The following is a 21,891-nucleotide window of genomic DNA, read 5'->3' as shown; positions in this document are numbered from 1 at the left end:
TTGGCAGCAAATTCCACTGTCAAACAGCTCTTACTGTCAGGAAGTTCTTCCTAATGTTTAGGTGGAATCTTCTTTCTTGTAGTTTGGATCCATTGCTCCGTGTCCGCTTCTCTGGAGCAGCAGAAAACAACCTTTCTCCCTCCTCTATGTGACATCCTTTTATATATTTGAACATGGCTATCATATCACCCCTTAACCTCGTCTTCTCCAGGCTAAACATGCCCAGCTCCCTTAGCCGTTCCTCATAAGGCATCGTTTCCAGGCCTTTGACCATATTGAATGCCAAGAACTAACAGTAGCAGCAGAGAAAACATGTTCCCCTCTTTATTTTCAACTTTATTGGGCACATGAAACTAACCACAATTACCTTGAATTTCTGCTTAACCCTCAAGAAAGAAGGGCATTCTCACTAGCCAGGTTTAATTCAAATCCATCCAACCTCCTTTGGGGAAGGCAGGGTGGAAGGAGAAAGAACTTGCCCATGTGAAGACCACCTGGTGGAAACCCTTAAAGGTAAAGGTAAAGGGACCCCTGGCCATTAAGTCCAGTCGTGGCCGACTCTGGGGTTGCAGCGCTCATCTCGCTTTATTGGCCGAGGGAGCCGGCGTACAGCTTCTGGGTCATGTGGCCAGCATGACTAAGCCGCTTCTGGTGAACCAGAGCAGCGCACGGAAACGCCCTTTACCTTCCCGCCGGAGCGGTACCTATGTATCTACTTGCACTTGTACGTGCTTTCGAACTGCTAGGTGGGCAGGAGCAGGGACCGAGCAACAGGAGCTCACCCCGTCGTGGGGATTCGAACCGCTGACCACCTGATCGGCAAGTCCTAGGCTCTGTGGTTTAACCCACAGCGCCACCCGCGTCCCAATATGGAAACCCTTACACATATGGTTTTCAATTGTAAACTATATGCTGATCTCCGCCAGCAATTTCTGGATCAACTCTGTATACCCAGATGGAGGTCAAACATTTTCAGAGGTCAGAATCAGAGGTCATACATTTTCTATTACTGGGGAACGATCAGGAGCTCACCAAGTTAGTGGCTAAATATCTCTATTTGGTATTTTGTTGTCAAAATACACTGCAGACGTCTGATCTCCCTGGAGACCAAGAGATACGGCGATAAGACTGCTCTGCCTCCTTTCTTTTAGCAAATGTTTTGTGCCACTGGGGAAGCGGTAATTCTGCATTGATTTGTTTTGGATGTTGTATGTGATGCCAATAAAGGTTTTATGATACGATACAATTCCCATCATCCCTAGCTCACAGGATCAGTGGTCAGGGATGATGGGCATTGGTAGTCCCAAACACCTGGAGCTTGCCTATGCCCGCTGTAGATGCCAGAAAATGCAGCCTCGCTTATACCAACCCAGCAAATGTTGAGCATAGAATTATAATAGATTCTGGAGGATTCTCTAGTCCATTGCAGAGTTGTCTGTTATGGGGATCGGACCTGCAATCTTGGCGTTGTTATCAGCACCATGCTCTAACCCAGGGGTCCCCAAACCTAGGCTTGCGGGCTGGATAAGGCCCGAGGGACTCGTTTATCCGGCCCGCAGTGACCCCCACTGCCCGCTCTTACTGGCGCTGCGTGGCAGCCCACTTCTGGGTTGGAGAAGCACCGGAAATAGCTTGTGTGCCTGCGCAGGTGTTATTTCCGGTGCACATCCGGGTCAGAGGAAGCCCGTGCACATGCGCACAAGCTACGTCCGGTGCTCCTCCGACCCGGAAATGCACCGGAAATAGCATACGCATATGGGCACACGCTCTCCCACCCTCCGCACGATCGACGCTGGAGACACTGGCCCGAGGCGCGGTAAGTTTGCTGACCCCTGCTCTAACCAACTGAACCACCGACTTAAACCGGTATCCCGACACCTCTGTGCTGACAGTTTCTCAGTCCCTTGGCTGGGGGGCACGTTTATTTTTTTTGGGGGGGGGAGATAGGGAAGAACACTGTGCGCAGCAATACAATGTTAGAGCATGGGTCAGCTGGTGGGAAGAATGAACAGGCCCACGAGGTTGTTTCTGGGGATACCGGCCAATATAGCCTGCAACGTCTAACTTTTCGCAAAGCCCTTCCCAGCTGGGCTTCCTCTGGATTTCGGGTTTCAAAGCTTGGGGGGGGGGCACATTCCTGTGTGTATGTGTGCGCATACATATATAAAAAGAGGCAGAAGTAATTTTTGGGAATCACATCCTGCGCCAGCCTCCTCCAAAACCACAAGTGCCTCTGTCCTGCGTTTAATATGCTCACAAACAAAGCCCAATATTTGAGGGAAAGGGAAGGAAATTAACGTGGGGAGAGGGGGGGGAACCCCAGCAGTCGTACAATCAAATTGTCTGTATTTGTTTCTTTAATCTAAAAAGGAGGTCTGGGGGGTTTGGGGTGGGGGGAGAGAGAGAAAAGATCTCCAGAGTAAAAGGCAAAGCAGACTTCTGTGTAGCTGGAGGTTTCGGCCATTCATTTGGCACCCCGAGACTCTTAAGAACCACCATCCTGTCCTGTTAAAACCTTAACTTTTGGAAAGGAACTTTAAAAAAACAACAACAACCCAAAAAAGGTGTTACAGATGTAGTTTTTTCTTCTTCTTTCTGTAGAAGAAGAAAGACAATCCCGCAAAGGTCGTGCGCCGCGCCTCTTTCAGAGCATCCCGGTTTCCTTATTCGCTGGCCGCCTGTCCTTGTGGAGCTGTGGAAGTGATGACGCTGCCTGTCTGCAAGGGGACCGCTGCTGCCCCCCTCAGCTCCTCCACCCGAGGCCTCTTGACCTCCGGCTCGCCAGGAGGGTCCTCTTTCGTCGCAGCCTCCGCCGCCTGGCTGACCACGGCCGGAGTGGAGGAACTGGCCTGGGCAGCCAGCAGCTGCAGTGGATTTGTGAGGGCTGGAGGAGGAAAGAGAGGAATGTATTAGATAAAAGGCAAAGAAATATACAATAATAAGAGTACCGTATTTTTCGCTCCATAAGACGCACCAAGTTTTTAGAGGGAAAGCAAGAAAAAAAAATATTCTGTGCAGAGCATGTAAGCGGCTCTCACTTTTCTTGCTTTAAACCCTTCCGTCCCTCTTCCCGCTTCGCTGAGAAGCCAGCAGAGCAAGAGCAAGAGCTGCACAGCGCCTCTTCTGCTGGCTTCCCAGCAAAGCAGGATGAGGGACGAAAGGGAGCCCTTACAAAGGAGCGCTGAGCAGAGCGTGGCAGCGGCTCTTGCTGGCTTTTCCGGGAGGTGTGGGAAGGGACAGAGGGCAGCCCGTCAGTCCCTTTTCCCTCCTCGGGGAAAAGCCCCCAAGAGCCGCACACACGCTCCACATGGCTCTTTAAAGGGAGCGCTGAGCAGAGCCTCCTGCCTGCATTCGCTCCATAAGATGCGCACACATTTCCCCTTACTTTTTAGGAGGGAAAAAGTGTGTCTTATGGAGCGAAAAATACAGTACATTCATTTGTAAAAAAGGAATATACAATGGGATAGACAGGAAGTCTAGTGTGTTGGTAGGCATATGATTTTTTTTGGGGGGGTGTTGTTTTTTCTCTTTGTTCTTTCCTTTTTTTGTTTCATTTTCTTTCTAGGTATATAAAATTGGTATATATTTTTTTTTGAAAAATTTGATAAAATTAAGTGTTAGGATTTGCTGAAATAATTTTGGAAATTGGGATGTAGAAAGGGGAGGTATGGGGAAGTCGGCAAAGTAAGGTTTAAGAAAAAAGGATATGAAATTATACATGTTTGTTTGTGTGTTTGTTTGTTTTGTGTATTGTTTGTGTTTATAACAACTTTGAAAAACCAATAAAAATTTTATAAAAAAAATAAAATAAAATTTGTATATAATTTTTGTATACATATTGGAAATTACCGTAGTTTTCGCTCCATAACACGCATTTCTTTTCCTCCTAGAAAGTAAGGGGAAATGTCTGTGCGTGCTACGGAGCGAATGCTTCCCTCCTCCGTGGTTTCCAGCGGGAGAAGAGCCGCTGAATGGGGAGGAGAGAGGGACAGAGTGCCTGCTTCTTTAAAGGAGCAAAGCGAGAGGGGAGAGGAGCCGCTTACACGAGTGTAAGCGGCTCCTGTCCGGTTGGCTCCTTTAAAGCAAGAAGGTTCTGCTTCTCTCCCTCCTCCCCACTCAGCGGCTCTCCTCCCGCTTTGCTGGAAATAGCAGGAAAGATTTTCAGTCTCCTCCCGCTTTGCTTTTCAGCTCGCTAAGGGCGAGGGAAGGAGGGACAGAAGCAGAACCTGCTTGCTTTAAAGGAGCCTACCGGACAGGAGCCGCTTACACTCGTGTAAGCGGCTCCTGTCCGGTAGGCTCCTTTAAAGCAAGCAGGCTCTCTGTCCCTCCAGCAAAGTTTTTCAGCTCGCTAAGGGGGGGGGGGGGAAGGGAGAGAAGTAGAGCCTGCTCCATGCGTGCTCCTTGTCCCTTGAGTCCTTTTCCTTCCCTCCCCACTTAAAACGTGGTTACAAAGCACAGATCCACATGGATCCTCAGGATTTTTGCACTGGGTCACCCCAAATTCACCATCAGATCACATAGCATGTCCATGGCTACAGTTTGCACCAAAAAAATCACGCAGCCACTCTTTCGTGGGGCCCCAGTGGCGCAAAAACGTGGTTACAAAGCATGGATCCACATGGATCCTCAGGATTTTTGCATTGGGCTACCCCAAACTCACCGTCAGATCACATGTCTGTGGCCACAGCATGAACCACAAAAATCATACATCCACTGTTTCGTTTAGAGTATTTTTTTTCTTGTTTTCCTCCTCTAAAAACTACATGCGTGTTATGGTCGGGTGCGTGTTATCGAGCGAAAAATACGGTATATTATAGTAAGTCCTGTAATGTAACGTTTACCTATGTAATATAAGAACGTTAACAAATAAATAAATTGCAATTTCAAAAAAAAAAAAAAAAAAAAAGGAGGAGGAGGAAAGAGAGGGAGGAAGAAGTGTGCTAGCCTTGCCGGTTTTGTAAACGCACAAGGCACGTTTAAAACTACCTCTTCAGGGAACTGTAAAATAACTAAAAATTATTGTGAAATGATTTTATAATGAAATGAATGTTTAACAGTGGTGTCCAAACTTTTTTCAAAGAGGGCCATATTTGATGAAGTGAAGGGCCGTGAGGGCCGACCAAAGTTGTTGACCTTTTTATAGGATGGAAGTTGGTGTGGCGCTCCAGTAAATTCAACAAAAAACCAACAATTTGGCACACACAGAATTAATTTAGTATTATAAACAAACGAACACGTTTCCCCCCCAAACAATTCAAGCTTAAGTACACGAACACAAAGCAAAAGGAGTGTTAACCCAGGGCTTTTTTCCCCAGCTGGAACTCAGTTCTGGCACCTCTTAAATGGGCGCCATTTCCACTATAAGAGAAAAAGAGAGGCGTTCATGTTGAGTTCCGGCACCTCTTTTTCTAGAAAAAGAGCACTGTGTTAACTGACGCTAATCCATAGTTATCCATATGGATCGTTCATCCAACCCTTGCATTAAGTCAATATTTAATTACTATTTAATAACAACAAGAACAACAACAACAACAACAACAACAATAATAATAATTTGTTATTTGTACCCCGCCCATCTGGCTGGGTTTCCCCAGCCACTCTGGGCGGCTTCCAACAAAGATTTAAAATACATTAAAATGTCACAAATTGAAAACTTCCCTGAACAGGACTGCCTTCAGATGTCTTCTAAATGTCAGGTAGTTGTACTCTCTGACATCTGGTGGGAGGGCGTTCCACAGGACGGGTGCCACTACTAAGAAGGCCCTCTGCCTGGTTCCCTGTAACTTGGCTTCTCGCAGTGAGGGAACCGCCAGAAGGCCCTCGCGCTGGACCTCAGCGTCCGGGCAGAACGATGCGGGTGGAGACGCTCCTTCAGGTATACAGGACTGAGGCCGTTTAGCGCTTTCAAGGTCAGCACCAACACTTTGAATTGTGCTCGGAAACATACTGGGAGCCAATGTAGGTCTTTCAAGACCGGTGTTATGTGGTCTCGGCGGCCACCCCCAGTCACCAGTCTAGCTGGCGCATTCTGGATTAGTTGTAGTTTCCAGGTCACCTTCAAAGGTAGCCCCACGTAGAGTGCATTGCAGTAGTCCAAGCGAGAGATAACTAGAGCATGCACCACTCTGGTGGGACAGTCCGCGGGCAGGGAGGGTCTCATCCTGTGCACCAGATGGAGCTGGTAGACAGCTGCCCTGGACACAGAATTGACCTGCACCTCCATGGACAGCAGTGAGTCCAAAATGACTCCCAGGCTTCACACCTGGTCCTTCAGGGACAGTTACCCCACTGAGGACCAGGGAGTCCTCCACACCAGCCCACCCCGTCCCCCAAGAACATAATTTATTGTTATTATTAGTATTATTACCCGCTCTTCGCCCTAAGGTTCTTCCCTTGGGCAGCAAAAATGTGGAGCTACTACCAAAAAGGCTCTACCAAACCAATTTCTTGAAAAAAAGGTGCCCTATGAGAACAGGGACTCATCCTGATGAGCAGAATTAAAGCCCTGAGAGAACGCAATCCCATGGCACAGATAAGCGAACACCAATGTAATTAACAATACTTATCTGCCGGCAAGTGGTGTTAAAATCAGCGGGGCCCACTTCTGGGCGAAGGCTGTTAGGATTTCATCGTCAAGAGGGGAATTAAGTTCTCAGTGGAGCAAAAGGGAAGAGAAACAGTCTCTTTAATCTTCACCTTCCCTCTCGCGGCGGAATGGGTGCTTCTCGATGGAGATTTGCTAATCACCACTTTCGGCTTGCTGAAGTAATTCCAGGCAATTCCAGGTGATTGTTTAAGGGCTTTGAGCACAATGAGCAATTACCTGGTGCCCGACGCTTCCATCAGGCCTCGTTGGACAGCAGAGGGGCTGTTGGCAGGTTTTGCTTTTTAAAATCTTGCTACCAACACACGTTGTGTGGCGGAGGCGAAAATATGAATAAGCCAGCTTTCCTCTTGCTTGGAAAACAAAGAGCCTGCAATACCACAAGGAAGGAAACACACGCCGGAACCACAAGCCTACCAGGCTGAGACCCTCCCTGCCCACAGACTGTCTCTCCAGAGTGGTGCATGCTCTGGTTATCTCCTGCTTGGACTACTGCAATGCGCTCTACGTGGGGCTACCTTTGAAGGTGACCCAGAAACTACAATTAATCCAGAATGCGGTAGCATTGGGGACTAGGAGCGGCCGCTGAGACCACATAACACCGGTCCTGAAATACCTACTTTGGCTCCCAGTATGTTTCCGAGCACAATTCAAAATGTTGGTGCTGACCTTGAAAGCCCTAAATGGCCTCAAAGGCCCAGTAACCTGAAGGAGCGTCTCCATCTCCATCATTCTGCCTGGACACTGAGGTCCAGCTCCGAGGGCCTTCTGGCGGTTCCCTCACTGTGAGAAGCCAAGTTGCAGGGAACCAGGCAGAGGGCCTTCTCGGTAGCATGTCCATGGCTACAGCCTGCACCAAAAAACACACACGCACCCACTGTTTCATGGGGCTGTAATGGCGCAAAAACGTGGTTACAAAGCATGGATCCACATGGATCCTCAGGATTTTTGCATCGGGCTACCCCAAACTCACCGTCACATCACGTCTGTGGCCACAGCATGAACCACAAAAATCATACATCCACTGTTTCATTTAGAATATTTTTTTCTTGTTTTCCTCCTCTAAAAACTACGTGCGTGTTATGATCAGGTGCGTGTTATAGAGTGAAAAATAAGGTATTTGGAAAAAGATGCTAATATTTAAATCTTAGACTAGCTTTGGAAGTGGATATAGGCTGTAGGGCTAGAAGTAGAAGATAACGTATTTTAAAATAGTATTATTTGTAATGGATAAAATATGAAGATTTTTATGGTAAAAGTAAAGGGGATAAAATAAATTGGTTAAACATGATGATATATATAATCTGCTAAAGATGAGTTAAAATGAAAATCAGACAGGGGGGACTTGGGGAAGCTCACCCAACAATGTTCAGAAAAAATAAGGATAAGACAAGAATTTGTTTGTATTGTTTGTTTTTCTGTTTTTGTTGTTTATTTGTGTTACAAAATGAATAATTTTTTTTTAAAAAAAAGAGGCTCATTTAGGTCCCCCGGCCAAGCTTCTGCTGATCTCAGGAGCAGGCGAGATGAGACAGGAAGAGGCACTCCTCCCAGTATTGCTTCTGTGGCTGAAGAGTGCGGTCCAGACCTCGGGGCCTGAAGACAGATGCCACGGGCAACGGAGTTTGTCCCGGGAACCCGAGGGGCACCAGGGCAATGGAGAGAAGAGGGAGGGATGGCCTACCGTAAGCGCTGCCAGAAAGGCTGTTGGTGGGCACGGCGTGCTTCCCGTTCTGCGTCACTGCCCGGACGGGGAGCTGGTGTTGCCCAATGGTCATGGGCGCTGCTTGCTGGAGGATGGTGACCGTTTGCCCCGGGACCCCCTGGGCCATCTGACTGGCCACGGTTTGAATAACTCGGCTGGCAGTGGGGATTGCAGCAAACGCAATGGTTGGCTTCTCATCCATCCCTGCAAAAGAAAGAAAGATTCAATTGTCGACCTGGCTGTTCATTCTGGGCAGAGTCAGAGAACTGAGCTGAATTGTCCCTGTTATTGCCCATGCAGCCTCAGGGGCCTGTTTCCTCCACCCTGTTTCGCTTCTTACTCCCTTCCTCTGGATGAGCGGTACGGAAATATTATTTTCAGTAACGCCTGCAATTTCCACCAGTGCCTCTGCAGGGAACGGAGAGACAGAGGGCATGCCTCACACCCCCATCTCTCAAAGTGAGCTGCAGTAAAAGTTCTCCTTTCCGAGTTCAAGTGAAATGAACGCTGATTGATTCCAGAGGACATCTTATTTATTTACTTGCTTAGCCTCCACGGAGACAGAAAGGCCTGACTTTGGGCTATCTGTCAGAGCAGCAGCAAAATCACATAGATGCTCAGGACAACAGAGAGTTATTTGGACAACTAAATTTATGTGATGTAATATTGCTTTGAGATGACTGGATTTACAGCTCTGCAGTTTTGCCTTTGGTTAATTATTCATCCGATCTATTCTGTATTAAATACCAGGGTCTCGCTGCTGAAATACGAGAGGCAGATGTCAGAAGACACACCAGTCTAGGCCAGGGTTTCCTTGAAATGAACTTCTGATCCGATTGTTTTGACTGTTATGCTTCTTTCTTTTAATTAAGGAGGTCTCAATGCTATTGTGCATATTAATAACGGACTGATTTTACAGTTGTAAAAAAAAGTAAAAAGGTAAAAGTAAAAATAAAAAAGTAAAAAAACTGCTGGACGGTTAAGTCCAGTCAAAGGTGACTATGGGGTTGTGGCGCTCATCTCGCTTTCAGGCCGAGGGAGCCGGCGTTTGTCCACAGACAGCCTTCCTGGTCATGTGGTCAGCAGGACTAAACTGTTTCTGGTGCGCCGGGACACCACGACAAAAATCAGAGTGCACGGAAACGCCGTTTACCTTCCTGCCAGAGTGGTACCTATTTATCTACTTGCACTAGCATGCTTTTGAACTGCTAGGTTGGCAGGAGCTGGGACAGAGCAATGGGAGCTCACCCTGCTGCGGGGATTCGAACCGCCGACCTTCCGATCGGCAGGCCCAAGAGGCTCAGTGGTTTAGACCACAGCGCCATCCGTGCCCTATTTACAGTTGTAAACCACCTAGAAAACACTTTGGCATATAAGTGGTAGATGAATGAAATTATTATTATTATTATTAGTATTAGTATTATTATTATTATTAGTGATGATTTGTAGTGCAAATGTCAAATGGAGCAAAGCCTCTACAGCTCTGTGTCTCCAGTCCATATGTTACAATTGAAGGATGCTATTGTTAAATCCCTTATGAAGAGAGTTTGCCCACACGCTTGAAGATGTACTCCACTCCTAACTGGTTTGCCTAATCCGCAAGGACTCGAGGGCAGCCTTGTCCCAAGATTTAAATCTCTCGGCCGACAGATGGATTGGGTACTTGATTAATTTTAAAAGGGCATCGGATGCCAATCAGCCAAAGGCCTGGCTAAACAGGAATGTTTTCACCTGGCACCTAAAGGCGTAGAATGAAGGTGCCAGCTGAATCTTCCTGGGTTTTTTGTGAGTTTACTAAAGCAGTTTGCAAATGGATAGGCAAAAGCGTTCCCCGTGGGGAACCCACATCCCATCAGAGCGCTACTCTACCTCTGGTCTCACCAGCCAGGTCCAAGACGCCTCCTGCTGCTTCATGGGTGCCTGTGGCCGGCACCTGGTTGGTCAGTATGTACCCATTGGCCGAGTTGGCGGAGGTGGTGACCACCCTGACCATGGTGACCGTGGGGGCCTGCTGGACGACGTGGATGGCGTGCCCCGAAGGCTGCTGAGAGGTCACGATGGATGCTGGCATGTAGGCCACCGGCTTGGCCACGAGGGCCGAGGGCCGGGGAGGGAGGGCCATGATTACCGGCTGGGCACTCACGGGCGACCCTGGAAAGAAAAGGAAAAGGGAAATTGGAACAGGAGGGGGCTTCGACCGCAAGAGAACCAGCGCTCAGGTAAAGCAGGGCAGTTGCTGGGCTCCAACTCCTGTCCGCTGCAGCTCAATGACTCTGAGAGAGCGATGGCGAACCTTCATTACAGACCGAGTGCCCAAACTGCAACAAAAAACCCACTTATTTATCACCAAGTGCCAACATGGCAATTTAACCTGTATATCTCATTTTTCCTGTGTGCTTCACGTTTCTTCTTTATGACTGCTGTTGTAATAAATAATCCTTCGTAAAAGTTATTGCATTACATTCTTCATTAAATTATCTTTCGGTTGATATATAATTTTATGATATAACTCAGTGCTTTTTTTTTCCCTTAAAAAAATGTTTAGGGATACTCTCATTTTGACTCAAGAAAATCACCACCGGGGAGAAAATAAATACAGTTCAAATCAGGGAAAATAAATACAACGGATTTCTTTTCCTGTTAGATTCACAAAATGTGTAGGGGGATGCGTCCCCTTGTGTCTCCACAGAAAAATAGCACTGGTGTTACTCCAAAACAAAGTTCCTATGGCTGCCGTTGGATCGCAGCCTCCACAGAATGAAATTTTCACGGAATGAAGTGGTGAAATTCAGAGAATCTCATATATGGATATGGTAAAAGTTTTTTTCCCTTTATTATTTTGAATTTGTTCTTTTAAAAACCAGTAAAAAATATTATAACCCCCCAACCCCAAATATTTAAAACTTTTTTTAAAAATCTGCAGTGGGCTGAAAGCAGATTAAAATACACACCAGCATTCTGGGTATCTCTGCACCAAAATGATTCTAACAGGCACCGAAAAGAGTACAAGCTGTGACCATTTTGAACTCTTTCAATGGACGTGCAGATCATAAGAGTGGGTTTATGTGCATAGGGACCAGGAACGCCCCCCCCCCGTGCAAATCTTGGGCTGCCTATACAAAGAAGGCGCCTGCGTGAGGTCAATAGGCGGGGAGTTCCCAAGGGCAGCTGCTGCCACACCAAATAATGTAATTCCTTCTCTCCTGCAAAGAAACACCGCAATTTACTCACCGGGGGCGCTCTGCGAATACCGATACTCTGGGACAGAGGCTAGTTTTGAGCCGAAGTCGTGGTCGTGCGGAATGGGCGACCCCTCCCTGGACAGGCACTCTGGGGTCTGTAGGCCACTGGTGTGGGGCGACAGCAGGCCAGGGTGAGTTGGAGACGCAGGGGCACTCCTGGAAGGCAAGAAGGCAGTGAGCCAAAGGCGAGGACAGCGGGAGGCTTGGCTAAGGTGCCTAGTTGGGCACTAGGAGAGCCAGCCGCTGGACTGGACGGGACTCGCCGGATTTTCCTTCATTTGTGTGGGTCTGGTGACCGTGTGAATCATGCAGCCAGAATTACAGTGAAGAGCAGCTGCATGCCCCCAACCCTGGAGAACCTCACCCATTTACTTTACAAACAGTTGGGCCTGATGAGCATTTACTGTTCCCAACCCTAATCCTGGGGAAAGTCATCTAATTAGATTTTAATTTGATCCTGACTTGTTTTTAGGAGGTATTGTATTTCTCGCTCCATAAGAGGAGGAAAACAAGAAAAGAAAAATTATGAATGAAACAGTGGATGTATGATTTTTGTGGTTTATGCTGTGGCCACAGACGTGATTTGACAGGTGAGTTTGGGGTAGTCCAATGCAAAAATCCTGAGAATCCATGTGGATCCGTGCTTTGTAACCACATTTTTGCACCACTGGGGCCCCACGAAACAGCGGATGTGGTTTTTTTTTTGTGCAGGCTGTAGCCATCGACATGCTATGTGATCTGATGGTGAATTTGGGGTGACCCAATGCAAAAATCCTGAGGAAGCCTCCTTTCTCTCTAGCGTCCCTTATCTCCCTCCCTGATTGCTTGCCAATCAGCTGTTTCCTTTCAACACTCCCTTCCCTCTTGTTTGCCTTAGTGTCTTCTCCTTAGCTGGAGCAGTTTTTTGCTCCTCCTTTTCTTCTAACTTCTCTCCTCATTCCTTTAGTTTTCCTGTCTCCTCTCCTTGCAAGTTCACTGTCTTTACCTCCCCCCTCCCAGACAGCCTCCTTTATTGCTAGCATCCCTTATCTCCCTCCCCAATAGCTTGCTGATTAGTGCCACCCACAGCAAAATGGGTTTGACTTGGAAAATTCCCCCTATAGTTATTCAGATGGTTAATCAAAAGGTTGACTGAGCGGATAAGATGTCTGCTGCCCCCTTTCAGCCTTGCCAAATCTGGCATGTTGGCAGGCTGCCAGTGGGAAGCGCATGCCAGCCGTTGGTGCCACCTTGAGTCCCTGTGTCAGAGGAAAAGACGGGATATAAACAACAACAAGAAGCACAACTTACCGGGATGAGAGAGGCCCGAAGGGGGTTCGGAAACAGGACACCCCCCTCTGCCTCCGTTTCCGGAACGCCTGTTCCACCAGTTTGCCTTCGGAGGGGGGGTCTATCCTCCAGAACGAGCCCTTCCCAGGCTCCTCTTGGGAACGAGGGACTTTAATAAAATAGCGGTTCAAGGAAAGGTTGTGCCGAATGGAATTCTGCGGGGAGAAAGAGGCAGGAGGAGGATGACGACCCCAAAGCCAAGTGGTGGGTTGAATTTTGTTTCGAGCAAGACCGAGAGCTCCACCTCTGCAGACACCGCCCCCCCCCGGGCAAGGCGCTTGCTCACCTGCCAGCCTTTATCCGCCGTCCTGTAATACGGGTAATGCTTGGTGATGTGGGCATAGATGCCACTTAGTGTTAACTGCCGGTCCTGGGCCGACGAGATAGCTTGGACAATCAGCTGGGCGTAGGAGTACGGAGGCTTGGACTCATCCTGCAGGCGAGCGGCACAAAAGACAGGGGTGCAAGGGAGTTTGTTTATATATATATATATATATAGAGAGAGAGGTTTCCTTTAAACAACATTTCCAACATTACAAAAAGAAACACAAAAAACCTTTTTTGCTTTGCCGAGCTTACGACTTCCTTCCTTCCCTTCAACAGGTATCACATATCAAATCCAATCGCACAATTTAACTCTTTACTATATATCCTCATCCTAGGATTTACTTCAATCCTGCTAGTGTCTTCAAATTTTTGCAATGACGCAAGGGAGTTTTTGGTGGCACAGCAGCTCATTAACTGTTTGGGGGAGATTTTGCTGAGCACAACAGCAGCTGGCAAGGCAGATGCGTCCCAAGGCAAACAACCCCTCTGTGTCCCTACCCCAACCAATGAAACAGTTTCGCAGTGGAAAATCCCCTATATCTCTGCTTCTAAGGCCAAACCGTGATTCCTCCACGTGACCCAACAGCCACTGATGGAGAAGCTCTGTTTTGCTTTTTTAATTGCATAAAGTCTTCTCACGATTAAAGCAACAGGCGGGGGCCATGCCCTGTTTGCAGGCTTCCCAAAGGTGGAGCTTTGATCTGATGCTGGAGAGAAATTCTTGTGCTGATGCCTCTTGCAACGCCTCTTACAGAGGCAACCTCTGATATTTTAGCCAACAGAGATTTGAACCTGTTTTTAAAAATCCTTTAAGCAAGCCTTTAAGCAGATGTTGAATGACCACCTGTCGTGGATGCTTGAGTTGCGATTCCTGCCCTTGGGGGCCCCTCAAATTCTGCAGTTCTATGACATTGCACTTCTGCTTATAAAAACTGCTTTCTTCTTGTCTTTTTCCTGACGCGGTGCGTTCAAGATACAGTGGTACTTTAGTTCTCGAACTTTATCAGTTCTGGGAGTCCGTTTGACTCCTGAAACCGTTCAAAAACCAAGGCGTGGCTTCTGATTTGCTGCAGGATCTTCCTGCACTCAATCAGAAGCCACGTCAGACGTTTGGCTTCTGAAAAATGCTTGCAAACCAGAACACTTGCTTCCAGGTTTGCGGCGTCTGGGAGCCAAGCCATTCAAGAACCAGGGTACCACTATACAGTGGTACCTCTGGTTGCAAACGAGATCTATTCCGGAGGCCCGTACGCAACATGAGCAGAATGCAACCCTCGTCTGTGCATGTCACGATTCGCCGCTTCTGCACATGACATCATTTTGTGCGTCTGCGCATGTTCGAGCGGCGAAACCCGGAAGTAACCCTTTCCAGTACTTCCGGGTTGCCGCGGGACGTAACCTGAAAACGCTCAACCTGAAGCAAACTTAACATGACTGTATCGCAATTCCAACTTTTATCTTATTTAAGAGCGATGGTTCAACCAGCTGAGAGCGCCATCGAGTTGAACACCCTTGCAGCTTTTGCAAGACCCCCTCGAGAGAGAGACCTTGTATGCAACGTTACGCCAACCTGCCTGGCTGGACAGGAGAAGCAGCTCTCGCTTGACCCTTGAGGGGAATCCTTTGGCAGGAATGCATCGACAATTTACTCAACTGTCTGGTACCGGAACCAGGGAGCCCACCCCGTCGCGACCCTAGAGGGGAGGAAGTGACAGCTGAGCTGCCGCCGTTAGCAGTGATTAGTGGAACGCCGGGCTCCCCGGCCTTTGCAAGGATGCAGAAGAAGAGGGGAAGGTTCTGTGGTACCTTTGGGCTGTCTCCGCCGGATGCATCCGCCTGCTGCTCAGACGTTGCCTTGGCCGCATATTCCGCCACCAGCTGCAGGTCCGAGGTAATATTCTGTGCGAAGCGGTATCCTGAGGAGCCAGCGCCACGCGGACTGGCTGGGCACGAGTTGGGAACACTGTGGAGAAAAAGCAATAATAATAATAATAATAATTTATTATTGGCAAAATTGACAATGAAACGAAGAGGAAGAGAGGATAATGAATTTAAGGAAGATTGGAAGGGTTTTATTGCATATATACAGAAGCAATGTACACAGGTTAACACATCAGCGTTCCAAAACCAAGGCACACTTTCCCATAGAAAGTAATGTAAAGCGGATTAATCCGTTCCAGACTTTAAAAAACAACAACCCCTAAAACAGAAATACAACATGAATTTTACTATCTGATCCATAAAATGAAAGCAGTCAACAATGTACTGCAGTTACACAATCAATCAATCATTGGCTGAACTGGGTTCCACACAGTCACAAAAAACAAAAGAGCCACAAAAACAGACAGATCACAGCGTAACACTCAAACCAGAAGCGTAACACTCAAACCGGAGCACGTTCGGCTTCTGAAAAAAGTTCACAAACCAAACACTTCTGTGTTTGCAGAGTTTGGGTTCTAAGTTGTTTGAGTACCAAGGAACTATGGTACCACTGTACTGTGATTTATTAAATTTGTATATTGCCCTTCATCTGTATATCGCAGAGTAAAAACACAAAATAAAAAACACAGAATACGTAATAAAAACAAGAACAGAAAAACACCCCCAAACCAATGGGTTTAAAAATGGCTAAAATATGTCAATCAGTCAAAGGCCTGGTCGAAGACAAACGTTTTCTCCTGGTGATATATAATGAAGACACCAGGCAAAAAAACCCACCCCCACCCAGGGATAGCATCGCACAAACAGGGAGCCACTGCAGAAAAGGCCCTGTTCTCGTGCTGCCATCCCTGGGACTTTTAAGCATTTAGGTCCCAAGTAGTTTACGGCTTTATAAACCATTATAGAAATGGAACAGTGATGTATCCCATGGCTAATCCCTGCAATTTCTCCAGAAAAGCTCAGGAGCAGCAGCCACCGGAATCTATTCCCAAGAGAACCCCACCAGGTACGCTGGCTGGGCAAGTCACTGAGCCGAGATCGCCCAGGAAATCTTTGAAACCGGGTCCCACTGCTCACAGACCAACGTTAAAATCAACAGACAAGGAGGCTCGATTTCTCAACTGGCTAAATAATGCAGAGCCACCCTCAAAATGTATCTGGGCAGCCCATGTCCCTCTTAGTGTTTCTCCTGGGAATCTCAGCTCTGCCCTCCCGATTGCAGAAATTAATATATATGAAAAGTGACGGAAATGAACGAAGCCACCGCTTGTTCAATATTCATCATTTCTCCAGCCCGTATCTTCAGAGTTTTCTCGGGGGCTTTCAAGAAATGTTTTAATAAGTTGCTGCCCTCAAATACTGGAAAAGTAATTACCGCGGGGGTCTGCCAATTACTGCTTGCCTTTTATCCTATTCACGAGGACGACATACTCCTCTTGTGCCCTTAAGGCTCCCGCTCCACCCTGACCTGGTTTCAATGTGGCCCTCTGAGCTGGACGACTGACCCAGCCCTGGAACGAAGAAATCCTAAAAGTGACCAGGTGAAGATTCAGCGACACGGAGGAAAACCTCGGAAACCCAGACCTCGAGTCTGCCACAGTATTCCGTGTTTTTCTGCAGAGATCAGAGCAGATACATATATGCCTGTAGAGGTGCAATCTCTCCAGGGTTCAGGTGAGGTTCCTGGGTGTATCAGCACCAGCTTCCATGGCATCAGGTACCACCTACAGGTAAGACTAGGGATGCGGGTGGCGCTATGGGTTAAACCACAGAGCCTAGGACTTGCCAATCAGAAGGTTGGCGGTTCGAATCGCCGCAACGGGGTGTCCCTGCTTCTGCCAATCTAGCAGGTCAAAGTGCAAATAGATAAATAGGTACTGCTCTGGTGGGAAGGTAAACAGCGTTTTCATGCGCTTTTCTGGTTTGCCAGAAACGGCTTAGTCATGCTGGCCACATGACCCGGAAGCTGTACGCCGGCTCCCTCGGCCAATAAAGCGAGATGAGCGCCACAACCCCAGAGTCGGCCACGACTGGACCTAATGGTCAGGGGTCCCTTTACCTTACAGGTAAGAATCAAGGTGAGTCCCCTTCTTTGGACTGAGATGGATTCGAAGGGAGGCTTAGACCCCACAGTTAATCCACTGGGCAGGGTTTATTTCATATCCCACGTTGTGGCCCTACTGGCCTTTGATTGCGGTAAGGGGGTCTTGTAGGGTCTTGGGTGTAGCATTCTGTATATTGTGGATCGGTCCAGGGCCTTATAAAGAGAAAGGGGTACACTTACAGCAAACCAGCCCACGAGGTTTCTGAGTGTTTACATATGGACGCTGCAGCAAGGAGATGGTTTGTCCAAACCCAAGGGAACGTTGATATATTCCTTATAACACAAAGCAGCATATATCAGTTTGGCCAGGACTTCCCAGGACTTCTGACCGGTAGGGCTGGGCGATATATCCATGTATCATCCCAAACCAGTTTGAAGCCCATATCGTGATTATCGGTTTCATGGTTTTTGACCTGGTGGATATACTGCAAATCAGGGCTGGGCAATATATTGTCAAAAATATATTTGGGGAAAACTGTGAAGCCAGTCAAGGCCCCTATTCAGCTCCAAGCTTATTTCAGACATTGTGATATATTAGTGTATCACAACCTTTAGCTGGTGATATATCACGAAGTTGAATAACAGCTTCATCTTTATTTCAGACGTGATATATCTGCAGGTCACAATGTTTAGCTGGTGATATGCCAAGAAGCTGAAAAACCAGATTATCCCCAGCCCTACTGACCAGATGAGGGCGTAGGTGGCAAATACCCAAACTCCCCTTTCTGGGAGCCCAGCGCACCAAACCCCAGAGAGATAAGGACAGCATCAAAGCCAGCCAATTAGCTTATATCAAAGCGAGTGACTATAAACCTATATGAGCTCCTTGCTACAACAACTACCTATTAATTGTGGAGTTACCTTGACTACCAAGAGGGCGTGTGGCAGAACTTCCGGAATGGTTCACGAGTACTGTGTCCAGTTCTGGGCACCACAGTTCAAGAAGTACATTGACAAACTGGAACGTGTCCAGAGGAGGGCAACCAAAATGGTCAGAGGCCTGGAAACGATGCCTTATGAGGAACGGCTAAGGGAGCTGGGCATGTTTAGCCTGGAGAAGAGGAGGCTAAGGGGTGATATGATAGCCATGTTCAAATATGTCACATAGAGGAGGGAGAAAGGTTGTTTTCTGCTGCTCCAGAGAAGCGGACACGGAGCAATGGATCCAAACTACAAGAAAGAAGATTCCACCTAAACATTAGGAAGAACTTCCTGACAGTAAGAGCTGTTTGACAGTGGAATTTGCTGCCAAGGAGTGTGGTGGAGTCTCCTACTTTGGAGGTCTTTAAGCAGAGGCTTGACATCCATATGTCAGGAGTGCTCTGATGGTGTTTCCTGCTTGGCAGGGGGTTGGACTCGATGGCCCTTGTGGTCTCTTCCAACTCTATGATTCTACCTGTGGTTCCAACACAAGCAAGGTAAGGTAAAGGTAAAGGACCCATGGATGGTTAAGCCCAGTCAAAGGTGACAATGGGGTTGCGGTACTCATCTCGCTTTCAGGACAAGGGAGCCGGTGTTTGTCCGCAGACAGCTTTCCAGGTCGTGTGGCCAGCAGGACTAAACTGCTTCTGGGACACCGTGACAGCAACCAGAGCGCACGGAAACACCGTTTACCTTCCCGCCAGAGCGGTACCTATTTATCTACTTACACTCGTGTGCTTTCAAACTGCTAGGTTGGCAGGAGCTGGGACTGAGCGACGGGAGCTCACCCCGTCATGGGGATTTGAACTGCTGACCTTCCGATCGGCAAGCTCAAGAGGCTCAGTGGTTTAGACCACAGCGCTACCCGCGTCCCTGTATTCCAACACAAGCACCTGCACAGGTAGAAAGAATCTGGAAGCTGCTGGCCTTGATACCAGACTCCTTAATCCATATCAGCAGCGACTCCCTTTCGCTGCAAGAGATTTCGGCAGCAACATGCAATGAAAGCGTCTGAGAATCACAGGGAGAAGTGCCACAAGATGGCACTCGTGGCACGAGCTATAAATCTGGAGGAGAGGGCTGGGGGGGGGGCAGAGAGAGAGAACGTGTGCCAAGCAACAAAGCAGAAAAATAATGACTGCTTGCTGAAACCGCTGCCTCTCCCAGAGAAAACAGGAGCAACTGGGAGGATTCATAAGCAGGTCAAGACAGATGATCAAACAGATTGGACTGGGTGCGGGAGGGGGAGAGAAGGAATGTTTTTAGGGGGGTGAATTGCAATGGGGCAATTCAGCACTGGGGCGGAGGGCGGGGTTTCGGCTAGCCAGTCACCCGCAAGGAGCAAGCCCTCAGCACCCACAGCTGAAGGCGGCAGGCTATCTACTCTGGACAGAATAATAATAATAATAATAATAATAATAATAATAATAATTTATTTATATCCCACCCTCCCCAGCTGAAGCCGGCCTCAGAGCACCCTTAACAGTCGTGCACGGCACACGTTCGCTCCATGCCCTTGGCAAAGGATCAGGAAAATCCACAACAGGCAGTGTGGTGCAGTGGTTAGAGTGTTGGGCGGGGAGACAAGGGTTCGAATCGCCACTCAGCCATGAAGCTCACTGGGTGGGCCAGTCGCTGCCCCTTGGCCTGGCCTCCCTTCACAGGGTTGTTGTGGGGGGTTAAAAAAAAGCTCAGCTTTTCAACACAGGCACCGAAAAGCTAAGCAATATGCAAGTTCAGGGCAGAGGTAATTGTTGTTGCAGCTCCTAATTCTACCGAAACAAGGCCTGCTAAGACACAGTGCAGAGAGGAAGGCCAAGCCTTTTGCATCAGTGTCTGCGTGTGCCCACGTCTGAATTTGCAGTGCAGCCTGGGCGTTCTTGAAAGATATCCCTGCAGCCCAGAAATGGAAGCAAGAAGAAATTCCGACGAAAGAAGAATGGCAGACAAAATTAATGGACTACGCAGAATTGGACAAAATGACAGGAAGGATTTGAATAATAATAATAATAATAATAATAATAATAATAATAATAATAATAATTTATTATTTATACCCCGCCCATCTGGCTGGGCCTCCCCATCCACTCTGGGCGGCTTCCATAGAAAACAGAAATACAGTAAAATATCACACGTTAAAAACTTCCCTGAACAGGGCTGCCTTAAGATGTCTTCTGAATGTCAGGTAGTTGTTTATCGCTTTGACATCTGCTGGAAGGGCGTTCCACAGGGCGGGTGCCACCACCGAGAAGGCCCTCTGCCTGGTTCCCTGTAGCTTTGCTTCTCGCAATGAGGGAACCGCCAGAAGGCCCTCGGCGCTGGACCTCAGCGTCCGGGCAGAATGATGGGGGTGGAGAGGCTCCTTCATGTCTACTGGACCTTTGAGGCCGTTTAGGGCTTTAAAGGTCAGCACCAACACTTTGAATTGTGCTCGGAAACGTACTGGGAGCCAATGCAGGTCTTTCAAGACCGGTGTTATATGGTCCCGGCGGCCGCCCCCAGTCACCAGTCTAGCTGCCGCATTCTGGATTAGTTGGAGTTTCCGAGTCACCTTCAAAGGTGTGGGATCAGAGATTTACAGAAGATTGGAAGAAATATACGAACTATTTGAAGAGCACTTTCTTTGGAAGCCAAACGTGCTCCGTTTTGAGTGTGATGCTTCCGATTTGAGTGCCACACTTCCATTTTGAGTGTTACGCCGAGGTCTGTCTGTTTTTGCGGGTCTTTCGTTTTTGTTTTTTTTGTGACTGTGTGGAACCCAGTTCAGCGACTGATTGATTGTGTGACTGCAGTACATTGTTTATTGCTTTCATTTTAGGGATCAATGGTCTCGTTAAGATAGTAAAATTCCTGTTAAATTGCTGTTTTAGGGTTTGTTTTTAAAAATCTGGAACAGATTCATCCATTTTGCATTACTTTCTATGGGAAAGCGCACCTTGGTTTTGGAACGTTTTGGTTTTGGAACGGACTTCAGGAACGGATTAAGTTTGAGAAGCAAGGTACCACTGTACAGTATTAAAATCACTTAAAACAAATTAAGAGTCCAGATGGGTGGGGTATAAATGAATGAATGAAGGGTAGGTCATATGTTGTCCCATGTCTATCTACCATTATTTATTATCTATCATCAATCTATCAAGCTATCAACTGTCTGTCTGTCAGCTGTCAAAGGCTAGGATAAAGTTCTGCATCTTCAGCACATGATTAAAACTCCACAATGTCGGTGCCAGATGCATCTCTGTCGGGAAGAAGGTTGCAAGACATTGGGGGTGGGGTGGGGGCCGCTGCTGGTCCGGCTGCCCAGTCTGAGTGGAAGGCTACTCAGGGGCAAGCCCTATTGCTCACAGTCAGGACTTGTGATTTCTTGGAATCTGTACTGGCAGGAAAAATTATTCCACCCGGAGATGTTGATCACACACTCAGCCAGCTGTGATTCGCTTCTCTCTGTGTGTCAATTTGTCCTACAGACCGAGAATTATTCATGTACATCCGCAATTCTTGGTCTACGAGACACAGACACATGTGCCTCTGCATTTGCAAAAAATGGAACTGCATCCCAAGCCAGCGAAATCAGAGCTCTGTGGTCTAGGATAACGTGGAAATGGGAGCAGATCGTCTTAGAAACTTTCCATTATGCACTGAATACAGTCTACAGGTTAACAAGCTTGCCGTGCCAATTAAAAAGACATCAGAGAAAACTGCTAGTGGGGGGGGGGAG

The 21,891-nt window shown here is 47.8% G+C and overlaps 1 protein-coding gene across 2 annotated transcripts in view; it reads right to left on the bottom strand.

Annotated features, from left to right (window-relative positions):
* Window positions 1–2,231: 2,231 nt before the first annotated feature.
* FOXK1 (forkhead box K1) overlaps window positions 2,232–21,891 on the bottom strand; it is an 81,400-nt gene continuing 61,740 nt past the window's right edge. The window contains exons 3-9 of one of the 2 annotated variants that reach the window (XM_082199746.1): window positions 15,014–15,170; window positions 13,167–13,313; window positions 12,842–13,035; window positions 11,541–11,707; window positions 10,179–10,460; window positions 8,289–8,513; window positions 2,232–2,884 (exon numbers count right to left, since the gene is read on the bottom strand). In XM_082199746.1, coding sequence (XP_082055872.1) covers window positions 2,664–2,884; window positions 8,289–8,513; window positions 10,179–10,460; window positions 11,541–11,707; window positions 12,842–13,035; window positions 13,167–13,313; window positions 15,014–15,170 — 1,393 coding nt within the window. In that variant the 3' untranslated portion in view covers window positions 2,232–2,663. The remainder of the gene's footprint in view (window positions 2,885–8,288; window positions 8,514–10,178; window positions 10,461–11,540; window positions 11,708–12,841; window positions 13,036–13,166; window positions 13,314–15,013; window positions 15,171–21,891) is intronic. The other variant, XM_082199747.1, reaches the window with a different exon arrangement.

The sequence above is a fragment of the Podarcis vaucheri genome (genome assembly GCF_965113315.1).
Source record: "Podarcis vaucheri genome assembly, chromosome: 14".
Taxonomy (NCBI): Eukaryota; Metazoa; Chordata; class Lepidosauria; order Squamata; family Lacertidae; genus Podarcis; species Podarcis vaucheri.
The sequence above is the reverse complement of the archived record's forward strand: the minus strand, read 5'-3'. Positions and strand labels throughout refer to the sequence as shown.